This window comes from Montipora foliosa, chromosome 5 (assembly GCF_036669935.1).
Source record: "Montipora foliosa isolate CH-2021 chromosome 5, ASM3666993v2, whole genome shotgun sequence".
Classification (NCBI taxonomy): domain Eukaryota; kingdom Metazoa; phylum Cnidaria; class Anthozoa; order Scleractinia; family Acroporidae; genus Montipora; species Montipora foliosa.
The window spans coordinates 25,607,694-25,627,693 of NC_090873.1; the positions used below are offsets into that span (position 1 = coordinate 25,607,694).

The following is a 20,000-nucleotide window of genomic DNA, read 5'->3' on the forward strand; positions in this document are numbered from 1 at the left end:
TTGCATTTTTCGCTGGTATCAATCCAGTTTGACATATCATGATATCTGTGGTCCACACTCGTGGCTACGCAGTTATTCAAGTCAAGCATCGGCGGGATGTAAACTTAAAGCTGAGTGTTTATTTTTAATTTGCTTAGAGTCGCTTTTTTTTTCTGTATTTTTTCTGTATTGCAATTTTTGGCATATCTTTAGAAGCTCTGATAAGATTACATGATGCCTGGAGGACCTATGTCTGGAACAGAAACGAAAGGACTGAGCGAAAGAGAACGACAACGACAAATAGAATACCAGTAATAGCTCATTCTTAGCACACAAATCAAATTCTTTCCTTGGGCACTAAACCGTTTATTATTTTTACAAATGGGTTATTTAAAGTGAATGCGTATTTTTAAAAGGTGGTTTAATCGGTTCTTCCTTTGTTCACGAATGAAAATCGAATTTTTATTGTCAACTGGAATTAAATAACAATTATCTGTACTCTTTTGGACATAAAGAAAAAGTTGATTTGTTTGTTTCTTTGTTTTCCTCTAAAATGCGAACGAACAAGCGCTTTTTTAATCCGTTTGCCCATGGTTTGCCCAACTGGTTTTCGTTGTGCCTCGACAGTGACAAGAAAATTTTCCCCTTATGTTATAAACACGTATCTTAATGAGTCCTCGTAAAATTAGGGGGAAATCTCAGTAGCGTGTGTGTTTCAATGAAATACATCAAAATGTGAATGATCTTGTTTTCAGAGATAAAGTGGAATAAAGTACATCAGTAAAACTCTTCTTTGACCTTGAACTGACAAAGTTGTTTTTATGGTTTCTAATTTTAGCATGATTCCTATTCGCTGGCTATTGACAGTTGACTCTGAAATGGCCTTTTATCCTTTCTCATTAGCTCACTGAGGGTGTGCTTGTTTTCTTTTAAAACTCATTCGGTTCAAGAAAAAAATGTTGCCAAACTGGTGAATTGCAAAGTAAATTTCACTGGAAAAACCGATGTTACACTCATCGCTTCGTGATTCATGCGATATCGGTTTTTAGCGTAAAATTTAACCGTGGAATTCACTAGTTAAGCAATGATTTTTTCTATAGAAGAAAGCAAAGAAAATTATTTAGTTATTAAAGCAGCAACCGGAAACATCAAAACGCGGACAATTTGAAACCTTTTATTTTCACAAACCGTACAGGCAGTAAGGGCCTGATTACATGGAGACTTTCAGCCCGGCCGAACCGGGCTGAGATTTCAGCCCGGGTTCTGAAAGAAATCCTCTTGAAATGAAAGTGACGATTACATGCATGGAAAAAGTTTCAGCCCGGGCTGAAAATTCTAGCCCGGTTTCAGAAACCGGGCTAGGATTTTCAGCCCGGCCAAACGGGCTGAAAAATACGCAAAAAGTCCGTGTAATCGAAATGAATTTTCAGCCCGGGCTGAAAAAGGAACGTGAGAATGCGCATCAATTGTGTTTTTACATCTCAGTGAATTTTCTCACGCAAATTTGCGTTTTGCGCCCGAGCTGAAATTCATCATGTAATCCCAACAAAATTTCAGCCTGGAGGGCGGAGCGAAATTTCAACCCGGGCTGAAACTCGCCATGTAATCGGGCCCTTAGAATAAATAACCAGGAACTGAGCTTTTAGGCTTGGCTAAATCTATATATTATTTCTATCCCGGCACACACTTTTCTTTAGTGAAAAATATAATCATCAATTGCTTTAGATTTCAAGGATAACTTGACACAATCAAACAAAAAATGTAAAAAAAAGCAATTTAAACAGAACAAAAAATGTTGTTTGAGGACGACCCAGTGCGTATTAGAAGCGAGAGAGCCCACAGGCAAACAGATTTATGCGGGATAGAAGCCATGCAAGGAATCGCGTAATCGCGGGAGGAAACAACGGACACTGATTGCAATACTTACCCTCAGTCTCCATATCACAGTAAGCGCCTATAGACATTCCAGGTTTGATCGTGGACAGCCAGTAATTTCCGCTGACAGCTTCTCCTTCACTCATTTTGATCTCTTTGCATGTCTCAGCCGGCAACTCGGGAATCGAACCAAGGGCGACTTAAAGAAAAACCCAGCAAAGGATTAGCAGAAAGTCACACAGTTTAGGAAATAGATTGTTCTTATCTCGCCCTTAAATTAAATAAATGTATTTATTTAATTATTTATTTATTGTCTGTTTGTTTATTTTTTTTTTCTTGTTCGTTTATTTCTTTTTTTACTGGAACTGGTAAAAAATGTAGAATCTGATGTTCGACCAAGAATGGAAGGCCTTAGGCCATTATGGGATACAGCGTCTCGACATGGGATTTCGGCGATTCTCATCGTGCAAGAAATGTTGTAAGTTGAACGGATGAAAAGCCAAGTGCAAAATGTCATGTCCCTTGCGCTCATATTCTCTTAATATTTTTCGTCTCATCGTCGGTCTGCTCTGAGTCCATAATGGTTGGAATCCATCTTTCAGTTTTTGTAAGCAGGATGGTAGTACTAATTGGAGTCTGGAGAAGTAGCACTCTGATACCAAATGTTTTGAACCCTTGACCTGCGCGTTTGAATGACGTGCTTGAAAATAGTTTGAACCGACCAGCGGGATAATTGACTGGGTGAGTGTAGCCATCTGAATCGAAAAACTCTTTCATGTTGCTATTTTTGTTAATTGCGAAACATTTCGTCTATGGCCTGTGATTGGTCATGCATTGGTCACTAGTGGCTAATAGTGTCCGACCAATCAGAACATACGAGTAGTTTATGACGAATCGTTTTTATTTGAAAAGTTGTTTTCAAGAATATCTCACAACGTGTACAATAATATCAGCTGTTTTACAGGAATAACATGCATTTTGTGCCATTTAGGAATACACTGAATGGAAATGATTAAGAGAGGCAATCTGAAGATTAGGAAGAAAAGAAATGCAGTGTAAATTCTTACCTCTTTTCAAGAATCGCTTAACGTAATATGCATCCTGGTCAGGGACAAATTTCTTAGGTTTGGCTTCTTTTGTTCTGTTGTTAAATTCACAAACGCCGACAGAAAGGACAAAATTTAAACTTTGGCAGATTTCTTCCTTGTGACACTCAAATGCGCAGTCCAGGCCGGTCGCAGCCTTCATCTTCCTATAAGTGTGACCTTGTAACCTCCATCCCAACTCGGATGTCCCAGCAAAAGAACACTGACTGACAACACGATGGGATATTTGACTCAAAAAGAAAAGGACAGACAAGCGGATGATTTGTCGCTCAACCATTTTGACTGTTGAAATAAGATTAGGACGCACAATTAATTCTTTAGGATCTCCAGGGAAGCACTTGGAGACGGCCATTTTTTACTTTGGAACATGGGAATAGAGACCCCACAATTGAAACCGCTATCTTTTGTATCCATGCGATTATAACTAGGAATTGGATTATTTTAAGAGTTTATTGCATGGCCTTCCTCAGTACATATATTTATAAACTTTAGAGAGTTAAAATGCAGCGGCCAGACTTTTGACTGAAACCCCCTTATGTCCGCGAGTGGCATTCTTATTGCACTGGTTCGTTACTGCACTCTACAGACTGTATTAATTAACTCAATGCCCGATAAAACATCCCTCGAGCCCAAAGTCAGCGCACTCAAAAAAAATCACGTGGCCATTTTTGAATGGTTATCGACCAATCAGGACTGACCTTGACAATGATCACCCGAGTATCCTTGCGCGCATGTGCAGTTATAAGAATCAATGATATTGTAGCAGTATGAATTGGCGGGACAAACAGGGAAGGAAGCACTACATTCGTCCACGTCTAAAAAAAGAAGCAAGATAAAATAACCGACGGTTTTCACCCAAAGTCACAGAGTCCATGTTAGATTCAAAAACAGTTTGATAGTAGGACTAAGTTAAATATTAGCGGAGCTCCGCGCGAGCAGAAGACGCGCGTGCGCGGAGCACCATTGTTAAGAAAATATGGTAACCCATCGATGCGAGAAATCTTAGGTCGTGTTCTATTGGGATCAACCGTTTTAACCGCAACCAGTTTAGGTTGAAGTGGTTGAGGTTTCCCAACAGAACACTTTTCCAACCGTTTCGGTTGAAACGCGGTCACTCCTGGGAATAGTTATTACCAGACTTCTCAGCGTTTACAAGTTGAGGGAAAGCAAGACGGCAGGAGCCCGCGGCTGACTTTTAATGGCCCGCGTAAACGACAGCGGTTGCTGCCAATGCTTTTTCAACCGTTTCAACCTTGTTTGATGCCGGTTGAAAAAGTTGATCAACCAAACCAACCGAAAACGGTTTTTTCCCAATAGAACACGAAAAAGCCCAACCAACCCAACCAACTAAAAACGGTTGATCCCAATAGAGCACGACCTTAGTTTTATAACCATGACGTCATCAACCGTCCGTACGTACGTCCGTCCGTACGTTCACCCGTCCATGTATGCCAATGTGACCAGTATCATGCTACTTTACAGCATACAATTTTAATATTGGTCATCCATCTTTTGATTAATTCACGCCTGTCAAAACAAGATATCCGCTAACCAGTATCGCGTGATCATATCGCGGGCTCAAGCTTAAGCTCACTGAGGTCACTGGTTTTTTTTTTACGTTGACCGCTGACCAGATACTGGTTTTCGATTGGATTGCAGGCTCAACCTAGGCTAACTCTCCTAAACTTAGGCGAAGCCTCATTTTTCGCGCGCTTTCTGTGGCTCGACGTGGCTACACGGCCATACTATATTGGGTGTGCTATTTTGGGTGTGCCTTCAGGCGGAAGGTACACCCAACAAATCCCCAATTCCTCAAAACGCTATGACGAAGGGCTAACGCGGGAAAATGTTAGCTTAAAAATCTTCAGTCTTACAGTGTTTAATTTACATTTATCAACCTAGCATCAAAGGTTTCTTATAGAAAGTTAAGCCCCCCGCGCCATCTTTCCGGCAGTCGTATTACTGCAGGGATATCGTAGCGGTGAGAGCATGACAGCACATGCACGCTTTCCACCAATCTTCCATTTCCAGACTCGGCGTCATATATGGGTTGAGTTTGTTTGTTCTCTACTCTGCACCGAGGGGTTTTCTCCGGGTACTCCAGTTTTCCCCTCTCCTCAAAAACCAATATTTGACTTGATTTGTGTTAATTGTTAATAAGAGAATAACATGACTTTTTGAGGGAATATTGTTTATTTTCGCCCGCGTAGTGTCATTTGCCACTACAGTGTGCCACTACAGTGTGTCATTTGACACTACAAGGTCGCAAATAAACAATATTCCCGAAAAAAGTCATGTCATTATCATTATTATCAATAAACAAGGCCAAATGATATCAAGAATGCGAATTTTATAATACAAGCTAAGTGAATAACGAATTCAAAGTCACTTCAAATCATCTTGTAAGTGTTGATTGAACAAGCTATTAAAGATTCAACTCAGTCCAGTGAACTTATTTAAAATTACCAAAAAAATGAGTAAAATCGTCTATAAATAATAGGCATATCACAAAGTTGAAGCAAGAACCAATCAGCTGTAGGGCTGATAATGCATTAGCAGCCCGCTGGCAGTCTTTTGCGGCCCGCTGAGCGAGTGTTGTTTTGAAGAGGCCGGTTTTCTATTTGGCCGCGTATATTGATAATAATTGCAGTTTACAGTGCCACCAATTAGTGCTCCAGCTACGGCTAGACACTTAAATAAAGTTCCTCTCCTTTCCTTTCCTTTTTTTACTGATCTGTAGTCATAGTTAGAAATACTCAGATTCACCTCCGAGTAGACGAAGAAACAAAAGCGACCGAGATTTGAAATTTGCGACCACATTTCAAAACAAAAAAATGGTTTTATGGTTCGCTTATTATTCAGCTTGTGTGGTATATACTAACTAAGGCCCCTTTCACACGTATCCGTATATTTTTTAATCCACGTGCTTTTTCTTTGCGTGTTCGCCTTCCCTCCACACGTATCCGGCAAATCCGGAATGCGAATCAGCAACTTTTTTAATCCGCTGTCCAGATTGGAAGAGTTTGAATTCACAAAGAATTTGGAATCGTCTGGACGGTCGTATCCGGATTCTTTCAAATCCGATGGCGTTACAACTCAGATCCAAGCTTTACCAGGCACGTTAATATTCAACATGGCCGCTTGACGAAATGCTATCGCTTCTCCACGAATGATGGCGCATTCTCTGTTTGCTATAGTCACAGAGGAGCACTGAATACTAGAATGAGTCCGGATATATGTGGACGGGCAAATTCGATTTGAATTCGGATACGTGTGCACGTGAAAATTTTTGAATCCGCAAAGAAAAAGTTGGAATTGTTTAACTTATTCTCAAAAAAAACACGGATCTTAGTCTAATTAAAAATTGGCGACCCTTGACATTACTTAACTAGGACTATAAGGTTGCAACAAAAGCCATAGCAAGCAGATTAAAAACTGTTCTTCCGAAACGTATCTCTGATGATCAAGAATAGATTGATTTATTGGCAAAAATATCTGATTAATTGATAGTGTTATTAGATACAAGGGAGCGAAGAATAGTCCCGGACTTCCTTTTTTTCTTGATTTCGAGAAAGCATTCGGTAAGTTACAAGGCAATAAAACCCTTGTTTTCTGGTGATTTTACTAAACGGTGAATGACAGGAAAATGCCTCATTCATAGTTCGTTTTCCTGTTTCTGAAAACGCGCGGAAAACTTGGTGTTCACTATTGGTTAACAGAGGTAAAATAAGTTTTTCTTACCTAATTTTCCTGCACAAGGAAAACAGGTCTTAAGAGTGTGTTTTCCAGCACATCTTACCCCAGTTATCCCGAGAGAGAAAACGAGGCGTTCATTGTATGTTTTAATGAAGTTGTAAACGTAATGAAAACATAGCATTCCACAATGGTTTTCCTTCAGGAGCATTACACCGGAAAACATGCTATTTTGCTGAGTGTTTTCCCCAGTTTTCAGCAGCGTTGTAACATGCAATTAGAATGGAGTTTCATCCAAAAGACTATAAAATATTTTGGCTATGGCCCACAACTTCTTACCCTGGATGTCAGAGGTTTTTTCTCTCTTAGAGCGACGGAATACGACTCGCTCTTTAGTCGCTCTTTTATAGCGAGAAAATAACCTCTGGAATCCAGTGTAACAACTTCTAAAATGGATTAGCATTTTTTACAGTAACATCGAAAGCTGTATCTTGAACAATGGTTGCGTGAGCAATTTCTTTAAACCGACTAGAGGAGTTAGGCAGGGCTGTCCTTTGTCGCCATACCTATTTCTTTTATCGATGGAAGTAATAGCCGAAGCCTTTAGAAGAAATGAAAAAATTAGAGGAATAACTGTAAAGGAAAAAAGAATATTAAGTTGAGCAAATACGCAGATGACACCACGCTAATAATCTTGGACAGTCCGATATATAGAATGCTTTGAAGAATCTTTAAAACTATTAGATCTTTTCGGAGAGGTATCTGGTCTCCGACCCAACTGTGGCAAAACAGAAGCCCTTTGGATCGGCGCGAATGTAAACGGTGATCTTAAACTCTGTCCTGAAAAGAATTTCAAATGGCCTAAAGGAAAAGTTAACGCTCTTGGTGTTTGGTTTTATGTCGGATCCAAAAATAAAAGTTTCTCATAATTCAGTGGAAAAAGTGAAAGCAATGTTAAGCTGTTGGAAATTTCGTAGACTTAGTCTGCTTGGGAAAATTACAGTAATTAAATGTCTTGCGGTATCACAATTGGTGTATATACTTGCGCCACTTCAAACAGACCACAAGTCAATTGAAGAGATAAACGTCCTCTGTTTTTTTTTATTTTTAATTTCTATGGGACAAAAAAGGAGATAAAATAAAAAGGAATGTTATGATAAACTATTTTTCTGAAGGAATACTTACAATGATTGATATAGAGTGTTTTAATAAATCTCTTAAATCATCTTGAATTAAAACTGAAAACAGTAGCAACTGGAGAGCTTTGTTGACTAGGAACTTCAGTCACACAGAGGAAAGACGATATTCCTAGAAAATCTCACTAGGAGAAATGCGTGCTGTTTCATTAAGGTCTCAGACCCTTTCATAAAAGAAATTCTTGAAATTTGGTGTGAAGCTTCCTCCACCGAGTACTTGACATCCGAAAACCAGTTTTTATTTTCACCTCTATGGTATAATTCACATATAGGAATTGAAAATAGACCAGTGTTTTGCAAATACTGGTCCCTTGAAGGTGTAACCGAACTTAAGCACATCCTAAATGATTCGGTTGAGTTTTTATCTCTGACTGCTTTTAAAGACAAACATAATCTTCAAGTTCCTCCCTTAAGTTATTACGGAATAATTTCTGCAATTAATTCTCTCCGTAGGCAAAGTGAAAGGACTAATGCTAGTTTTGAGAGCTTTCTTTCGAAGTTAAAAAAAAACTCATAACCATCTAGATTGGTCTACAAGAAGTTAGTATCAATAAAAAATATAATTTCTGACGGTTGAGCGTGCGAATAAGACAGAAATTGATATTTCTACGGCACGAGAACAGAAGGGTCTGGGTACGATTGGTGTAAGGCATGATGGGTAGAAGGTTGTCTATAAAGTGTCAGTTCATCACGTGGTGAGGCATTCTAGGCCTGCATCAGTCCGATTAACTTTTGTTTCTTTTATAAATCATTATTTTGTAACTAGAGGTCCTCTAAACCCCGGAGGGATCGTGGCATTGCATTGGTTCGGGGAATACGTTTCCAGTTTTTTCCCCCACGGGGGTTTTTCGGTTTTTCGTATCCGGCGGTGTTACGGGGAATCGTTTCCCCGTAGTCAATTAGTTGTTGTTATTGTTCCACATGTAGGTGGTTCACGCTTGCTGCTGGTGCGAGGCCGAAAGATACCAAAATAAACCTAATGGATTGCATTTGTCTGTGTAGTGAAGTTGAAATGTGACCTACTAATCCTAAATCAATAAAAATGGAACAAAGAAATTAATCTTAAACCCGGTCACAAAGTAAACTGGAAAGCAGCCTACGTTTTGGCCTTTAATATATTTATAAACTAGAGAAGGACGATACAACAACACGAAAGAAATGGGAACCGCTATTGCTTAAAAAAAAAAAAAGAAAATAAAATAACCATCACCTTGTACTCCAACTGTACAGGTAACTTCCATCTTGTTGAGTATAGTATAATTGGTCGCTCCTCTCAAAACCAATAGCTCCTCTTTTCTAAACATATTCCGCGAGTGCGGGTGTGTGTGTGTGTGTGTAGAGAGAGAGCAGAGCTACCCTGCCAAAACGTGCGTGAATTGCACGCAACGGAATCCAGGATTAGAATATTCATTTGTCTTTCTTTTCGTTGAAGCATTAGTTATTTATGTACTCTTTTCGTTTGATGTCCTTAAAGGGAGTTGTCCCAGTGCTTTTAGAAGCTTTCTTTTGTAATTTAAGCAAAAAAGTAAACGAAATAAAAGAAAAGTATTTTTAAAAAAAAGGAAAGGTTGAGGCTTCAAAAATATTCGTTGAACCACTATTCACCTCTACTTCGGTAAATAATTGATAACTATTGTGTGATTAACATTAATTGCATGACTTGCATACATACCATTTGCGACTCAATGTCTATCTAATCTATATGTAATAGAAATGCCACTTTGTCGGTACCAGCAGGTTCAAGGTGCCAGCATACGTATAAACGGTGATCGAGCCTCCCAAACTGAGAAACAATTACTCCGTGGACTTAAGAAGAATTGACACAGTTTGAAAGATATGTCATAACATCTTTTTCAGTGTGCAACTGTATTTTTCTGACCAGATTTTAAGGAAATGTCATGCATCATAGTTTGCAATGAGGCTCATTAATGAGGTTCTGAGAGCCACAAGTGCCATCGTAGGACTTTTCATAAAACTAAAACTGTTTGATAATTGCATAAACACAAGTGTTTTTATTAGGCTAGAGATGCGTCGACGCCCGCCTTGCTCGCAAAAAACAGCAAGCTTGCGCAAGAATGTCTTCATCCATTGATGGTTGCTCATCGGAAGGACAAGTCCCCAGAAGATTTTCTTGTTGGGACTAAAATGGTGTCAGCTCCATACCTTCAGTTTCGGGCCTCCCGAACAAAGGAGCCGTTGGACTCTCTGAATTATTTATTTGTGTATTGCATTGATCAAAAGCAGCTATTTATTCAAAGTATGTTTTATGGCACAAGCACCGTTTCCTCACAGCTTTTGTTTACAAATTTAGCAGCTTTAAGAGGCTGAAGAATTTTTGGTTAGTGTCCGTACGAAAAAACTTTGCTTGTGCGCGCACAAGAAATGAAGTTCAATATTTAACCTCTTTATTAAGCACTTGTAGCAATGAGCACCTGTCAAAACTCGCCTTCACACGCAATTCAAAGTATTAACATCATCGGATTCGAAAAGTCGCTTACAAAAGTTACCTTTATACTGTTTGTAGTCGTTGCAAAGTCATTTCAAGAAGTCAAGATAAGGTGCTGTATACGTTACCGTACGACCACATTAACAGCACGAGGAAAGGTTATTATATCTACAGTAGTTCACGGTTTAAAAAAAACTTTAAAAAACTTTAAGTGGACTGCAAATATATTTGCAAATTAAACGTTGCTGCAACTAAACATATTTCATTGCCACCATCAATAGTTATGAGTTTCTTGTAACAATCACCTTAATGTTCTATTAATCAACGGATTTTTTGGACAAGTGAAACTTTGTCAACAAGAAAACTACCACAGAAAAAATATTTTCGATTCGTTTTTTTGTTTCTTGATAAATAGATGAACTAACAAACAAAATTTGCTTTGTTGAAGCAAGATTTCTCCAGTGAATACTGCATAAAATATGTTTGCCTACCGCAACAGCAACAGAAACGAAACACAACTCGCCAACGGCTTCTTATTCAAGAAAGAGATGGGTCAACATTTGTTGATCAACAAATGTTGCAGCGGTTGTACAACAAATGTTGAACAGTGTGTCATGCCATGTTGAATGTTGAAATATACCATTCAAAACGATGAACGTTGTTGAACGAAAACAGAGACCAGATCTATTCCGTTCAACACGTCTGAGCAACATTTCAGTTCAACATTTGTTGAGCAACAAATGGTGGAGGATGTTGAACCGTGTGTCATAGGCAAAGGAAAAAAGACTAATATATGTATTAAAGAACAACCTCAACAAAATATTTAAATCTCTTACTAAATCACTTCTTGCGTGTCCAGATAGGAATGCTTTTAAGACAACTTGTTCTCTGACGTTCTGTTCGTTTCACATTGCTCAGCAAAATGACCTGTTTACCTCCAACAACATCAACTTAAAGCCTCTGTTTACACGTTGTTAAATATTAATGAAGCATAATCATACAAAATGTGTGACTGTTTGCATGTTTCGATCACTGAGAATATCGATAAGATTAAGCCACAATGTTAATGTGTACAATTCAGGTGATGGTGCTTAATTGACTCATTCTGAGAAGACCGAAACTCCGCATTCTTACTTCCGTCTTCCTGTTTTAAACCGCTCGAGACCCAGAGAGTCTAAACAGAAGGCACTTTCCACATAATTAAGTCGTCAAATAATTTAAGCACGTACATGTCAGAAAATATAATGGACCTTTCCGCCTTCCAGTCTGGATGAAGCTTTTCTTTGTTTTTTTTTGTTTTTTTTGCCGCTTATTTTCTTTGCTTGAAAATGAGGTATTCGTTTACCTTAACATGGCAACAAATGGTTTTGGAGAAAAAGATAACTGCGAAATAAATAAACGTCCACCGGATTCATTAAAAGAACTGTTTTGGTAACTGCTTGTCTTGGATTGGCATTTTTCCCTAATGAAATACTTTTACTGTCCCGCAAATTAAATTTTCTCAAAACTAAGTTGACTCGAACACAAGTGACATTGAGCTGTTGGTGAGATGTCCGAGGATTATCACCAAACACCATTTAACAGCTGCACAATACATAACCGATGTTCAATTTATCAACAGCCAGATAAACCACTCCAAGGATTCCTTAGCTTGATTCAGTTCTCATAATCGTCAAGGAAGTTTTCAAGACTCACAACATTTTGGTTCCATTCCAAATGCTGTTTATTTATTAATGAGTCATTTGTAAGAAGTGTCAGACACGTTTAACAGGACGAAAAGTGGCTTGTTTAACTTAAGCAAAATCGTGAGAGACCGCGACTTTATTGCGAACCTCTCAGTAACAGGTCAATCCCCTCATACTTAGCTTATACTGATACACGGCTGCCTGCAAAACAGACCTACTATCTTCCGGAAGCAAGAACTTCTAGTCTTAAGAGAGCTATGTAGATACTCCTCTGCGATATTGGTACGGAACTGTGATACCGGGACCAAATCTTGTGGTGGCAACGTTGTGCTGTCCTATGGTTGGTGCAATCACATCTGCATGAGGAGTGATATCAGAACACTGAATTTATCAACTAATTCGTTTTATTAAAAACTGGATTATTGGATAATGCATTTCTAGTGTTTTGATTGGCTTAGCCATCATGGTATATGAGCGATTACACCATGCTCTACAAATAGTAGTAACTGCACGCATCAGTTTTCTTGTATTTACAAAATAAAACATGGAAGATTTATCCATAATTTTTGAGCGTTTTTAATAAAACAATATTCCACTAGTGCTTGTTGGTATGAGATGATAATAGCCAACTTGGCGCTACGTGCCTGGTTGGCTATCTATCATCTCATATCCAACGCGCACTAGTGGAATTATTGTCAAATAAGTTTAAGTTAGCCCTGTTAAAGAGGCGATCAACATGTAAATACATCCGCTCATTTTACAATTTAACCGTGCAACGAATGTGCCTCCATGGTAATTTTCACAAAGAGGAATATCACCAAACACCATTAGCTGCACAATAAATTAACCGTGTTCATTTTATTAACATTCAGATATAATTGCAGCCAGCTAAGGATTCCGTAGCTTGATTTAGTTCTCATAATCGTCAAGAAAGTTTTCGAGACTCAAAACGTTTTGGTTCCGTTCCAAATGCTGTTTGTTTATTAATGAGTCGTTTGTAAGAAGTGTCACGTTTAACAGGACGAAAAGCTTGTTTTCTATAATTATAAGCAAAATCAGGCGTGGGAGACCTCTCGAACCTGCAAGGAACAGGTCAATCCCTTCATACTTCTAATACACAGCTAGTTGCAAAACAGACCTACTGTCTTCCGAAAGCAAGAACTAATTATCGAGGGTGAAAGCGGAAGAATTGGATCTCGGTTATTCATTATTCCTTCCATCATTTTCCCGGAGTTATTCATTGTGGTCACGTACTGCATGACAATTGTTTCGTTAGCACCAAACGAATTTGTTGGTCGGTTGTAGTGTTTTGTACTTATCCTTATCTTCTATACTGATCCTTAAGGTTTTTTGCAATTCTTATAGCACAGTCCCTTGAGCGAAATACCTCGCCGCCTTCTCGTACAATTATTCATTATTGAAATCTTGTTCGATATTTATTTTTCCGTATTCATTATTCTTGAATGAAAACCTCAAAATGCCTTAATATTCTGAATGTTCAAACGCTAAATATTCTTTATTCATTTTTTTAAAAGCCGGCATTCATTATTCATTATTCCGCTTCCATCCCCGATAATTATGAAATTTTCAAGATAGGAAATGCCATCGACGAAAACATAAAAGATCCTTTGCTGACTTTCTTCAAAAAAAACTAAAAGCGACCTACTTGGAAAGCTATCTTCTTTTTTTTTTTTTAATTTTATTCTGTTTTGCATGGCTTAATGTGTGTCTATGTCTGCGTGCGTGTGCTATTGTAGACTCGATATCCGCCGCTCACTCAAGTTCTGGTATATGAGCGCTGTCTCATTCCCCGAAACAGTGGCTGGTAATCGAGCTTAGTGCTATTGTGACCATATTGTATGTAGCGATCTGTAAAATTAGAAAGCTCACATCACACCTGACTCTTGTTAACCCTTAGTTATTTCAGGTGTCAGCTCCTCTCTCTTGTAAATTCTATATATTTATTTAATTTTACTTATAGACTAGAAGCTACGACCAGAGAAAATCAGATTTGCACAACCCACAGTACAGAAAAGGTTTCACAGCGGAATATTGTAGATCAATATCTCCTCTTAAGCTATTTAGGCCGCGTTCTTTTGGTACGATTCCGGAATAGGAATACACGGAATAGACGGTATTCGTGTTCCTTTGGGCGCTATTCCGTTTTCGGAATGAACGGAATGACCGGAATACCGTTCACTCGGAATAGGCAGAATATGCGTTCGTTTGGGAGAGTTTTGGCGGGAAATGATACGCTGTCGGCCGGATGCCTGCCAGCGGCATGAAAATTGAAAATTGAATGGAATAGCAATTCAAAGTTTATACCGTAGATGGGGGTGTGCTGGCCACCTTTCTGTTTCTTTACAGGTGTTAGAGAAAAAGAGCTGTCAGTTTGTGTTATTTTAAAAAAGTGCCCTTGCCTGGTCAAAAGAAATGAGGTTGGCATCAATTGGTGTGTAGAAAAACCGCGAACCTGTTTTTCAATTAAGTCCGGCCCATAAAGAGCAAGGAAGAGCGTATGGGAACGCATTTCCACTACGCAAAGCACTCACAATTACAAAAAATTATTCGTCATCTTCCCCCTGGTTTTTGGCAAATGAAGCAAACCGAAAAATCGAGGAAACCGCCAAAAAACTGGTACTTATGGCCATATTTCAACATTTCGTGTTCCAAACTTTAGGGAAACCTTTTTCAGACACCTTATTTAAGACACCATATGCCAACGCAACCGGCGCATGTGCAGATACGACAGTTCCCAGATCACTTCGCCAAAAATAATCCGTTTTCATAATTTGCGTTCTTTTGTGAATTTATATTCCTTGTATTCTGTAATTCCTAATGAGGAATGAGTCAGAAATACTCCCAAAAGAATGCACTCTAATGAGACTCTACTAGTAACCAACAAAAGGGACGTTTCATTGTTTTTTCACATGCAAAAGTTAACCGTGACGGGGAAAAGGAGAAAAGGATAACCGCCAGCCGTGAAAAGGCAAATTATTTAACCGTAAAAGCTGCCTTCCTCCCCCCACTTTCTCCATTGAGACCCTCCTTAAGAGTAGTAGAAGTAGTCTTCTGCTGAGTGTATGTATGTCGTTATACCCCAGTAACCAAGCTCTCGTCTGAGTTACCAACAAAGTTTCCTCAATCACAGGGTTTCTTTCAACGTGACTGTTCACCTTCGGAATCACTTGAATCGCCTGAAACACATGTCGCCAGATAATTCATTGGATTTTCGCATCCGTCATCATCGACCATACACATAGATCCGTGGCCGTGCAGTGAAGCTGGGTTACTTGACTTACGAGAACAGGTTCGTGTACATGCCGATTTCTTGCAGCGGCAGGCTCGAGCGGTACTGCAACCCCAGAAAGAACCTCGTTTTCGAAAGACTTCAATCTTGGCAGATATCCCAGAAAGACTCTGAGACTGCAGACCAGTTTGTCACGCGTTTAAAAAGCAAGGTGAAATCGTGCGAGTACTCGGCAGTCGATGATATGGTGAAAGACAAGTTCATGTTTAGTATACGAGATCTAACGGTGAAGGAACGGCTGTTGAGAGAGGATAAACGTACACTGGAAAAAGCGATTTCTATGGCAAGAGCTCCTGAGGCTTCGAAAGAGCAGATTAAGATGATGGGCACGAAACAGCAAAACAGTGAAAATCCATCTGTGAATGAAATTCGATCTGGTGACAAACAAAAGCAAAGTTCTTCGCGTCGGCCGGGATCAAGTTTGTGATCGCAAAAGAAGAAATGTAAATTTTGTGGTTCTTCTCACCCGTGGGGATCTTGTCCTGCCTTTGGCAAAATATGCAGCTACTACCAGAAGAAAGGCCATTTCGCGAATGTCTGCCGAAAAAGAATGCGAGATTTGGGGGGGGGGGGGGGGGGAAATTTTACATGTCGTGGTAGAGTCGGATGGTAGTGATAACGATGCTGATTTCCTAACATTTTCTTTAGAGTCGAGCGGCGAGTGCCCTACCCAAGATGAATGGCACGCCTCATTAAAGATTAAAGATTATTGGCACTGAAGTAAATTTTAAACTGGACTCAGGGGCTGATTGCCATGTTATTTCCCAGTCCTTGTTTGATCAACTCCCAGTTTCGCCGAAACAGGCCCACCAGTGCAAAGGTAAGTTGAAAGTGTATGATGGACATCGCATCACACCAAGAGGCAAAGTCAGCCTATTTTGTGAGTACAAAGGAAAATTCACAGTGTTGGAATTCATCGTCGTTGAGCAAGACTTACCGTCCATACTTGGGTTGAAGTCCTGCCTTGAATTAGGCTTGATAAAGAGAATCTACAGCCTTGAAGAAGAGCTCCCAGAAACCTAGTGCGCAGAAGTCTTCGAAGGTTTAGGAGAAATCAAAGGTGTCCAACACAAGATTCAAATTGATCCCAATGCTACACCCATCGTGCACCCTCCACGCAGGGTTCCAATTGCTCTTCGCGAGCCGCTTAAGGAGGAACTGCAGCGAATGGAAAATCTGGGCGTTATTAAAAAATGTATGGAACCCACTGCCTGGGTCCACAGTCTCGTTGTGGCAAAGAAAAAGAATAACAAGATTAGAGTATGCCTGGATCCCAGTAAGCTCAATCGTGTTGTCATGAGTGAACATTTTCCCATGCAGACCGTGGAAGATGTTATTAGCAGAATGCCCCATGCCAAAGTTTTCAGCGTCCTCGATGCTAATCATGGTTTCTGGCAGGTCAAACCAACAAAGGACAGTAGCAAGCTAGTTACCTTTAATACTCCCTTCGGTAGATACAGTTATACGCGTTTGCCATTCGGTATTGCTTCAGCCCCAGAGGTGTTTCAAAATATTATGTCCCATTTGCTTCAGGACATAGAAGGCGTTGAAGTTATTGTCGATGATTTAGTCGTGTGGGGAGAACATGTAGAGCAGCATGACGCAAGGCTTAGACAAGTGTTGGTCCGCTGTCAGGAGTGCAGCCTTAAACTCCACAAAGAAAAGTGTCGTTTTCGTGTACCAGAAGTTCGTTATGTGGGCCATGTATTGAGTTCTGATGGTATCAAACCAGACCCGCAGAAAGTTGAAGCAATCAACGCTATGCCGACTCCAGCCAACCGCGAAGACTTACAGAGGTTCTTGAGTGTCGTAACCTACCTGTCCAAGTGCATTCTAAACATGTCTCAGGAAAGTGCCCCTTTGCGCTAGCTGCTCCAGAAAGATGCTGAATGGTCTTGGGAAAAAGCTGAAGATGATGCATTTACAGGCCTTAAGACAGCCATCTCATCTGCCCCAGTCCTTAAGTTCTTTGACTCCAAGAAACCGGTGACTGTGTCTGTGGATGCACGTTCCAAAGGTTTAGTTGCCGTTATTCTCCAGAACGACCATCCTGTGGCTTACGCCTCAAAAGCCCTAACTCTGAGCCAGCAAAATTACGCGCAAATCGAAAAAGAGATGCTTGCAATTGTCTTTGGTTGCGAACTTTTTCACAATTATTTGTATGCGCACCGAGACGTAACTGTTGAAACGGACCACAAACCCTTAGAAACAATAGTGAAGAAACCCATACACCAAGCACCTCTCCGTCTGCAAAAGATGATCCTGAGAACGAAGCCCTATGCACTTAATGTGAGATACATACCAGGTAGTCACTTTGTTCTAACTAATGCGCTCTTCAGAGCTTTCTTACCTATTGAGGCTGCAGATCAACCTGATGAGTTCGAAATCAATCTTCTGAGCTATGGACATGTGTCTGAGACCATGCTCCAGAAATTGACAGCAGAGACCGGAAAAGATCCAGAACTTCAGCAATTGCACAAAGCTGTCATGAGTGGCTGGCCATGGACCAAAGACGAAACACCAGTGGAAGCTAGGCCTTACTGGAACTACAGGGATGAGATCAGCTGCTATGAGGGGTTGATGTTTGAAGGAATTCGCATAATTATTCCTCGAAGCCTGCGACCTGAAACCCTACAGCGCATACATGCGGCTCACTTGGGAATAGAGAAGTGCAGAGCACGAGCCAGAACGGCAGTGTTTTGGCCTGGTATCAGCGAAGCAACCAGAGAGAGCCCTTGATTCCCCAGCAAGTCCCTCAGAGACCCTGGTGCACAGTCGCAGCGGACATTTTCTATTTTAAAGGGAGAGTTTACCTACTTGTGGTTGACTATTTCTCCAAACATCCGGAAGTGGCTCCCCTCTCTAACAAAACTAGTGAAGCAGTGATAATGGCAATGAAAGACATGTTCGCCCACCATGGCATCCCAGAGAGGGTAATTGCAGACAACATGCCATTTAATAACCTGAAATTTTAAAGCTTTGCCAGTGACTGGGAGATTGAAGTGGTGACCTCAAGTCCGCACTACCCGAAGTCAAATGGGTTGGTGGAAAGAAATGTGCAAACGATGAAACGGTTGGTAAAGAAAGCTGACGAGTCCAAGCAGGATGCATTCCTTGCTTTTCTGGAGTTTCGCAATTCTCCCATCAGTGGCATGGAAGTATCCCCAGCTGAATTACTTATGGACAGAAAGCTGCGGACAAGATTGCCAACTTTTAAGAGCCTCCTAGAGCCCAAGACGAGGCCTATGTCTCAGGTCCGTCAGAAGCTGTTGTTACGTCAACAACGCCAGAAAGCATACGATGACCGTGGAACCCGGTCACTTCCCACACTACGTGAAGTCGAATTAGTGACAATGCAACAAGGCCAAGAATGGACACCTGCAGTAGTCGTCAAGCAACACCAGGCCGGTTATACATAGTAGCTACTCCGGATGGAACGCAGATACGTCGAAATCGTGTACATCTGCAGCCAACCAAGGAGGAACCACCTCCAGCCATGGGCCCAACATGGGAACTAACCAACGATGAGACCAGCCCTCCTATTCTGCCACCAGCTGATATTGGGGTTGAAATGAACCGTGCAGAATCACAACCCGACACTTCACAAGGTGACCAACCCGTCAGAAGAAGCCAAAGGATTCGAAGGCCACCTCAGCGTCTTATTAGGGGCTTTAAGCAAGGACGACGACGACGGTTACGAGAACGTTGTCTAAAAATATTATTTCCTGTTACTGTAACAATTTTGCGATTGCTCCAAAGTCGCTTGGCAAGGAGAATATGAATCTACATTGCAAAAATAAAATTGGTGAGAACGGTGTGGATATTTAGAGAGAAAATTGAAAATTCATCGTCAAGTGCTCTCGTCCTCCACATGACCTCAAATTTGATCATTTCACGTCGTTGTCAAGACAAGAACGGCAAAGAAATGTATCAAAATGTAAAACGCACGTGCAGAGTGTGCAGAACTATTGTTTTTGCTAATTAAACCTATAGTCTTGTGCCGTTCTCGTAGCCGTCGTCGTCGTCCTTGCTTAAGCTCCCTATTGAAACTGTACAGACATTGTCAAGTCGGTATTAGTTTTAGGACCACCGAATCCGACTTAGAGGATACTTTGGAACCTTGTTTAATTTCAGTTTGTTACATGTGTCTTGATAAGGGAGATGTCACGTTAGAACCTTGCGTGACTTAGCACGAATGCTCACTTGAACTTTGTACCGGCTGGGCACGAAATTCGGAATTTACCTTGACAGACCATTTTCGATATATGAAGTTCAGTCAAAAGGCATCATCTCGAGGCTCTGGGGAATAAACTCACGCAAATCCTTATATTTATTCCCCAGAGCCTCGAGATGATAACTTTTATACTCTTTTTCTTTGGCCATCTCAGTTATATCAGAAACAACACTCAAACAGCGGTGAAAAACATCAGATATAAACGTATCATTTGAAATTATATTTTCCTTGACCTTTCGTATGCTTCTGTATACGGTTAATACAAAATTGGAGTGTAAATATATCGGGTCACTAACTTACTAACTATTAACTATTAAGTAACAATAGAGGTGACAAAAAATAATAAAGACACAGCTTTTCGCTGCTGACATATTCAATTAAATCGTTGATCAACAGTGTCTCCTTTATGTTACAGTGAATGTCGGATTGCGCTTCGCTAAAAGGTGATCCCATTTTAAACTTTGACCAGTTGATTT

The 20,000-nt window shown here is 40.3% G+C and overlaps 1 protein-coding gene across 2 annotated transcripts in view; it reads right to left on the minus strand.

The window, feature by feature from the left end:
• LOC138003803 (cubilin-like) overlaps positions 1 to 11,308 on the minus strand; it is a 31,569-nt gene extending 20,261 nt beyond the window's left edge. The window contains exons 1-4 of one of the 2 annotated variants that reach the window (XM_068850047.1): positions 11,132 to 11,308; positions 3,659 to 3,775; positions 2,922 to 3,242; positions 1,907 to 2,053 (exon numbers count right to left, since the gene is read on the minus strand). In XM_068850047.1, the coding sequence (XP_068706148.1) occupies positions 1,907 to 2,053; positions 2,922 to 3,237 (463 nt within the window). In that variant the 5' untranslated portion in view covers positions 3,238 to 3,242; positions 3,659 to 3,775; positions 11,132 to 11,308. The remainder of the gene's footprint in view (positions 1 to 1,906; positions 2,054 to 2,921; positions 3,243 to 3,658; positions 3,776 to 11,131) is intronic. The other variant, XM_068850048.1, reaches the window with a different exon arrangement.
• Positions 11,309 to 20,000: the final 8,692 nt, after the last annotated feature.